The 8,226-nt window shown below is 51.6% G+C and overlaps 1 protein-coding gene across 1 annotated transcript; it reads left to right on the forward strand.

Annotated features, from left to right (window-relative positions):
* Positions 1-7,485: 7,485 nt before the first annotated feature.
* Positions 7,486-8,226, forward strand: LOC311615392 (melanoma-associated antigen 10-like; the record flags this gene model as incomplete). Its single annotated transcript, XM_084870829.1, has 1 exon — positions 7,486-8,226. One exon carries the CDS (start codon positions 7,486-7,488, stop codon positions 8,224-8,226), a length of 741 nt encoding a protein of 246 aa, XP_084726955.1.

Here is an 8,226-nt window from a genome sequence, read left to right on the forward strand (position 1 = left end):
GTGGGGCAACTGTGTGAGATCAGCAGACAGCCTGAGTCTGGAGGCCACCTGACATTCTCTGTGTGCTGTGCAGCCTCCCCTGGTCTTTCACACATAAACAAACATGTGTGTGTGTACATGTATAAACACACATGTGTGAACATGGACAACAGCACATGAAGACTTGGACCTTCCCCTGCCCCTCAGGTCACCCATTGAACTGAGAACCAGTGTGGACAGAAGGTTTGACCCAGGGCATAGAAACTCTGCCCACAGAACCCCAGCCTGGGCCCCTTGCTGCCCCTTTGAAGGTGTGCTGCTTACAGAAGCCACAGCCCACCACCACAGGTTCAAAAGAAAACAACCCCAAACTCCTGAGCAAGGTCCTGGGGGTACTCTTGGAGGGGTGTGAGCTGCGCTCAGGGTGTCACGTCTTGCCTAGGATCACTCCTCAGCCATACTTCTCCCTTCCCAGAGCAGGGACTGAACATGCTTGGGTTCCACCCCAGCCCTCCAGCAGCAGCTCCTGCCTGAGGACGTCTTCCCAGTCCCTGTGCGCAATGTGGGTGGTGATGGTACACTTGCCCTGGCTGCTCACTAGGGTTGCCAGTAAGTCTCCAGAGTGTTCACTACATTTAAGACCAAGCCTGCATAAAGCTGCGGCAAGGAGGAGCAGGAGAACTCCATCTCCCTAGACATCCGTGGGCCTCATGTGGTCTTGGGAAACCACAAGTTTCCCCTGGCTGGATAATTTCCTTCAGCGAAGTGAACTGTCTTTAAGAAGATCTACTGGTACAAAATTGTTTAGGTTGGAAGATACTCAATTTATTAAGCGAGCACTTGCATTCAAGTCCTTTATTGGTGATGCTGACTTATCTAAATTCAATCTTTCCAACATGATTGCTATGGATGAAACTGCAGTGTTTATGGGCCAATTATATCAAACAACAATTGAACAGTGGGGTGCTTCCTTAGTGTACATTCCCTCTACTGCTTACGAAAGTGCACGTGTTTCCTGTATTTTGGCAATTTGTCTGGATGGCACTAAAATCCCACCTATAATCATTTCTAAGGGCAAGAAGGAAAAGATGGAACGTGCTTTGGGCGTTTTTGTTCTTGAAACTGAAATAGCCTGGGCCACACAAGCAGTTATAAGGAAGTAGGTTGATTTAATGCTGCCACTTTTTATGCGAGGGAGCCAAAGAGGTCTGCTAGTCTGGGATGCAGCCAGCACTCACTGCGCTAAAGACATGAAGACATTTCTTCACAAAAGAAAAATAGATCAGATAATGATTCCCGCAGGAATGATGGCCTATCTCCAGACTCTTGATATTGCAATAAACAAGCCATTCAAAGAAAATTTGCACATGGACATTAATGACTACATTGAAAATAGAATGGAGAGAAATCAGCGTGGAAACTTTGTGAAACCTGAACTTCAAGAAGTTGTGACTTGGGTGAAGAATTCATGGGAGAAAATCACTGACAGTTGCATTGCAAATGCACTGTGAGCAGGCTACCTTGACAAGAAGTACTCATTTAAAGACAGTGCTACTGCTAAACATGAGAGATTTGGTCCACTGATTCTGAAAGAAATGAAGTCAAAGAAATTCACCAGGAAATTCAGGAATTGGATTGTTATGATGATGTTCCAGAAGATGGTGACATGATTGTCATTGAATAAATGAGTAAATTTTTGAAACTGTAGGATTCAGTTTGTCTGGTTTGTGTTGACAACTACTGTACTACCGTACCGTATACAGGCAATAAATTTCCTTTATTTTCATTTAACAATAAATGTGTTCCTTATTCTTCTTCATAGAAAAATGAGACATCCACTGAAAATAAGACCTAGCGCACCTTTGGGAGCAAAAATTAATATAAGACACTGTCGTATTTTCGGGGAAACAGGGTAGTTCTATCCCATCCCTGTCTGAAGAGGCTATGAGTGGTGAGGAAGAGGGGTCCTGAGCCAAGTTGCACCCGGGCACGTTTCAGGTCCATGTCTGCTGCTTCTCGAGCTGGGCATGATGTGAGGCTAATTCTTCACTTTACATTTGAGAGGAGGGCAGTCCACATTCTAGGTTGTGAGGCTCAGGGCAAGTTAGGAGGGACGGGTGGGGATTGGCTGTAGCATCTTTGGGTACCTGTGATGATTTTGAAATTTATCCTTGTTTTGTATGGGAATTTTTCAAATGTTGTTTCTTTTCATAGAAGGCTTCACAAGCTTCAGCATCTAAGTGTGTGAATGACATTGATCAAACCTGTATTTGTACTACCCAGTTAAAAAATGATCCTGCACCGTAAGAGATCCTGAGGGGTCCCAGGGCTCACGCTGAAACTAGCAAGTTGAAAGCCCTGAAATATTAGCTCAGGGCCAATAGCAAGGATCCCAGGTTCTTACTATCCCTGTTCGAAGGGGTGGAGAGCAAAGAAGATTAAAGGGTCTCATGGGGCTTCTTCACCAGCTTAGTTGACACTGTGGAAACTGTGGGTTCTAAAGGTTAGCTACTATTGAAGATCCTGAGCAGCAGCAGGGATTTGGGGAAGTGTTGTGGCATTGTGGTTGTGTGTCTACATTTTCCTTGTCCAATGGAGGTGATTTCACTTTTAATCCTCACTCATAATAATCCTTCTTCTCTGCTCCTGCCACATCCTGGGCGCAGTAGTGCCCCCTCCAGCATTGGTCCTGGTATGGCAGTGATCTCTGCAAGTGTGAGCCCCTCCTGATTGAGGATTTTGGGGTCGTCGGGCTTCAGAACAGAGGGCACTACAGAACCCACCTCCTGGTGCTCCTGTCAGCTCTACGGGCCCTGGGTGGGGCTGTCAGGCTGAGCACATGCCTCCATATGCCTGGGAATCTGGGGGAGTCGGGCAAGGTCTGAGGGAGACAGACTCGGGTCTGCAGAGGCCAGGGGCCCTGGTGTTGTCAGATGCCGGAGGGGAACAGAGTCACCACTCCCAGGCCTCTAGACCTGATCTCTGCCCCTGTTCTCAGGTCTGGGGACCCCAGAACGCTCTTCCGGAAGTCTGCCCACTGACTTCCGCCCCAGAAGTCTGAGCGAGGAGAGCGAGCGCCATGTCTGGGAGGCTGGCTTCCGGTCGCTAGAGGGACGGAGCCCAGGTATGACCCTGAGGGACTACTGAGGCTCTGGGACCCAGAGAGACCCCGGGGTGGTGGTGTTGGTGTCTGAGCAGGATTTCCTCACCCTTCGCCTGCCTCCTCATAGAACTGGAGGTCGTGGGGGGCTCTCAAGGACAAGCGGTGAGGGTAGCGCTCTCAGGTCGGCGGGGCCCAGACTCTGCCTGGAGCCGGGTGAGGACCCCACGGAGAGCCCTGGGGTCTAGTTCAGCCCCTGCCGGGAGCCCTGGGCACTGAGGCCCACGGACCGCCCTTCGGTGTCGGGGTTGAGGCCTCTGTGTGGGGTCCGGGCTGCGGTTCACAGAGGGAGAGCCCAGGGTCTGCAGGCCTCATGGTGACGTCCACCTGCGAATCCAGGGAGCTGAGCGCCATCTTGATAAGCCGGCTTCGGGCCGGCGGAGGGAACAAGCTGAGGGGAGCGCTCTCAGGTCGGCGGGAACCAGACTCTGCCTGGTGCCCGGGTGAGGACCCCACAGAGGGCCCCGTGGTCTAGTTCAGCCCCAGCCGGGAGCCCTGGGCACTGAGGCCCACGGACCGCCCTTCGGGTGTCGGGGTTGAGGCCTCCGTGTGGGGTCCGGGCTCTGGTTCACAGAGGGAGGCCCAGGGCCTGCAGGCCTCATGGTGAGGGCCGTCTGTCCCTGGGGGGAGACAAGGTGACTCCGGGCCCCAGAGCAGTCAGTCCCGGGAGCTCCAAGGTGCGGGGTGACCACCAGCTGCGAGGACTGACTTCTGCCTCTTCCGGGTGGAGACACTCGGGGGCTCCGTGTCATGGCTGAGTGTCAGGTCGGCAGAGGGTGTCCGGGACCTGCCCAGAGTCAGTGTGGGGACCCCGTGGGAGATTGGGGGCCCTGGACCCCAGAACAGTGTCCATGGGCAGGCCTCCCGTGTGGTGGAGGGTGACATCATACATTATACTTTGTAAGTTCTGCATTCGGTCTGAGAGACACTGGGGGTTTGGTAGGAGGAATAGGGCTTCAGGCAGAAGAGGGGGCACCCCAGGTCCTGCTGATGAAGAGTTGAGGACACTTATGGAGATTGGGGGCCCTGGACCTCAGAACAGTGCCGATCGAGCAGGCCTTCCAGAATGGGGGAAGGGTGACCTCACACACTGTCCTTTGTTAGTTCTATATTCGGACTGAGAGATACGGGTCTTTGATACAAGAACGGGGCTTCAGGCAAAAGAAGGGTCACCCCAGGTCCTGCTTCTGTCAAGTTGAGGACCCTGAGGTGAAGTAGGCGTCCCTGTACCTGAGAATAGTCAGTCCTAGGAGGAAGAGAGGTTGGCGTGACTAGAGGGTGGGGTAACTTCTTCATCTAGGTCTGAGAGACTCAGGGGTTCGCTGTCAGAAGCAGAGCCACAGGTCGTTTGAGGGAGCAATGAGGTGACCCTGGTCCCCACAATGTAGGGGACCCCATAAAAGTCCTCCCCTTCTATCAGCCATGGGATGCTCCAGGAGGAATGACCATGTGCGGTGTCCCGTGACTTCTGAAGCAGGTTTGAGCTAGACTTAGAACTTGATAAAAGTGCAGGTCCACAGAGGGGAGGGCAGAGTTGCTGCCCAGAGCCAAGTGGCATTTCATGGCTTCACGTCCGGGTCAGTGAGACTGTGGGTTTCAGTGTAAAGAACAGGGCCTCAGGTATGCAGAGGGAGGACCCAGTGCCTGCCAGAGTCAAGATGAGGACCAGGAGAGAGGACTGAGGACACCCAGGAACTCCCAACATAGAGCTTCCCAAATGCTCATTCTTGCTCTTAGCCATGGTAGGTGCTACCAATGCTTTCCAGGAATAATGTTCAGTGACTTAAGCCCAGGAAGTCAAGAGAGGTGAGGACCAAGTCTGAAAGTTGACTACTGGTCCATAGAGGGAAGGAGCCTAGTCCTGAAGACCCTGAGGGAGTATTGGGGCCCCCCCCCACAGAATCTGGTTTTGCCTCAGCTGTCCACAACATGGGTCCAGGCGGCCAGGTTATCTGGCTGAGTAATATTTCCTGGAAACCACCAGCCTCCACCTTCTTACATAACTTGGGAGTCGAGGATAAAATCAGAAAGGAGTAACTGGAGGTTTGCAGGGGCATGGGCCCAGACTTTGCCTGGAAGAAAGGTAAGGAGGAGAGGGAGGGCTAAACATCCAATGGAATCATTTCAGCCCCCTGCCGGGAGCCCTGAGAATCCCATGGTTTGGTGGACTGATGTAAACTCTTCTCTAATCCCTGTAAGACCTTTAGAGGTATTGATCACAAGAGGAATCTGCTGACTTTCACATTCTGGTCAGGGAGAGACTGAGAAATGTATATAAGGAGCAGCTGTGCAGTGGGCTAGAGTGTGCCAGGTTCTACAGAGTGTCAAGGTGAAGATCCTGAGGAAGGACTGATGATCCAGGACCTCAAAGCAGAGATGGACCCAGTGTCTGAACTTGGATATTTCCTGTCCTCTTCCTGGGCCGTGTGGGTGTCCTCTGGAGGTATAAGCCTTGGATTAAGGAGTGTAGCTTCAGGTCAGCAGGGTGGCCTTGGCCTTCAGGATGCATTCTCTGGTTAGGGAAAGGGATAGATCTAGGCCCTGCCAGGAGTAATATTTTATACCTTAAGTTCATTGAGGGAATTCCCATAACAGACAGAGGGGGCTCAATAAAGTCTGCCCCTGTCATCCTTTTCATCCTTAAAATCCCACAGGTGATGCACCCTCACTATTGAGGGAAATGAGTCCTTTTTGTGAGCATCAACTTCAAATCAGTAGAGGTGGCCACATCTGGTCAGTAGAGAAAGGATTCCCAGTATCTGCCATAGCTCTAGAAAAGGACCAGCAGGGAGGGTGGAAGGTATGAAGGTTCACTGACCATAAAAGAGAAGTTACCACAAAGTGTCCAGCTTGCTATGTTCTCATATCCAGGAGGACCCTGTCAGGGATGCCTGGATGTGGCAACCTCTTACTACTGCCACAGTGTTTGGGATGAGGGATCTTGGGTATGTGAGGACCTGGGTCTGAGAGAAATGTGAGGTCAAGGGAGGGAAGTGTCTCATGATCTCCCAGGTGACAATGTGCTGACCCTTTGTGAAACTCGATTGTGCACTGTCTTCGCAGAAAAGAAAGGATGACACAAAGTCCAGGTGGCCCCTGTTCTCAGACCTGAAAGAATCACATTGGCCCTAATTGACATGCTTCTTTCTATCATGGGCAGGAAAGTGGGGAATCATCGAGGAGGTGAGGTCTTGATGGGAGAGATCAAGTGTTCCAGGTGGGAAGCCTGGGAGAAGGGGCAGTTCCTGGCAGGGGTAAAAGTGAATCACCTATGGGGGCACTGGGGAACCCAGCCAGGACAGAGAGCCCTGTCTCTGCTGCCAGCCTTTTGTTATGTTGGCAGGGGGTATGGGTGATTGGGGACACAGATATGAAGCTGCATCACTTTGCCTTGCAGACTCTTAGGGAGGTGAGGACCTTGGTCTGAGAGGACGACATCAGGTCATTTGAGGAAATACTCATGTTCAACTGAGAGCAGAGTCCTACGTCCTGCCAAGAGTCAAGGTGAGGTCCCTAATGGTGGAGGGAGTGTAGCCCAATCTCCAGAACCAAGTGGGAGGACCCTAAAGAAATCTGGCCTGACCCTATTGTCAGCTCTGAAAACCCTTGGCATGGCTATCAGGTTGAGCCCCTCCCCATTTTCAGATCCAAGGACCCAGGGAGGACACATCCTTGGTCTAATGGCCTGGACTCAGGCGAGCTAAGGAAGGAACCCAGGTCTTGGCATGGGTCATGGTGAGGAATGAGGAGACCCTTCACACTAAGACACGTGGAACCCATAGATTATGGCCACACATTGTTGTCCTTTGATGACTACTATAAGCCCCTGGACAGGTGCTACAAAATATGGGAACCATTCACTTAAGGATGCGTGTTCTTATTGCAGGAGTTTGGTCTCAGGCCAGTGGGGCATGGGGTGGGGGAAGCAGACCCTGAGTGGGCACAGAAGGATCCTCACCCCCCAGAAAGGAAGATATTTTATAGCACCCTACCCCACTATCAGACCCAGAATCTCTGGCTGTGCCAGTTTTTTATTTCCACCTTCAGGAAATTAGGAGACAGGCTGCCCAGCAGGAGAGACCCCTGAGACCTGAGAGCATTCTTATAGAGTAGCTCTAAAATTCTTCATTCTCAGAGTTGCCAAGGGTATGTTTTTCAGCTGAGGATACTCACGTATCCAAAACCTGTCACAGGTGCAGCTATTTGGGGATGAGGAGGACTTGATTGTGTCTGCCTCTTTTCTTTGTCCCTCTCTGCCTTGTTCCTACACAGCTTAGAGCAGGTGTGTGCTGCTGAGACACCAAGTCTTCCCAGAGCCCTCCAATTCCTGACTCTGTGCTCCTGCCATGGCGGCCCCTGCATGGAGCCAATCTGAAGACGAGGGCTTCAGCAACCAAAATGAACAGGAGGCAAGCAGCAGAGAGGATGCTGAAGATTCTGAGTTATCACTGCAGGATGTCCTATATATGAAGATGAGTGACTTGGTGGAGTTTCTACTCCTGAAGTATCATGCAAAGCAGCCAACTACTAAGGCAGAAATGCTGAGTAGGGTCATCAAAGAGCATCAGGATCACTTCCCTGAGATCTTTAGCCTAGCCTCTGATTTTATGCAGCTCCTCTTTGGTATTGATGTGAAGGAAGTGAACCCTAGCACCCAAACCTATGTCCTGGTCACCACTCTGGGGCTCACATATGATGGGATGGTGTCAAATGGGAAGTCCATGCCCAACACTGGCCTCCTGGTCATGCTCCTGAGATTGATCCTTGCAGAGGGCGACTGTGCCCCCGAGGAGATAATCTGGGAAGCTCTGAATGTGATGGGTGTGCGTGACGGGAGGGAGCATTGGATCTATGGGGAGCCCAGGGAGCTCATCACCAAAGTTTGGGTGCAGGAACAGTACCTGGAGTACCAGCAGGTGCCCAACAGTGATCCTGCACGGTACCAGTTCCTCTGGGGCCCCAGAGCTTATGCTGAGACAACCAGGTTGAAAGTCCGAGAGACTTTTCAGAGGGATTATAGAAGGGATCTCAGTTCTGTTTTATACCTGTCTGAAGAGTCTATGAGTAATGAGGAAGAGGAGGTTTGA

This window comes from Pipistrellus hanaki (genome assembly GCF_964339955.1).
Source record: "Pipistrellus hanaki genome assembly, chromosome: X".
Taxonomy (NCBI): domain Eukaryota; kingdom Metazoa; phylum Chordata; class Mammalia; order Chiroptera; family Vespertilionidae; genus Pipistrellus; species Pipistrellus hanaki.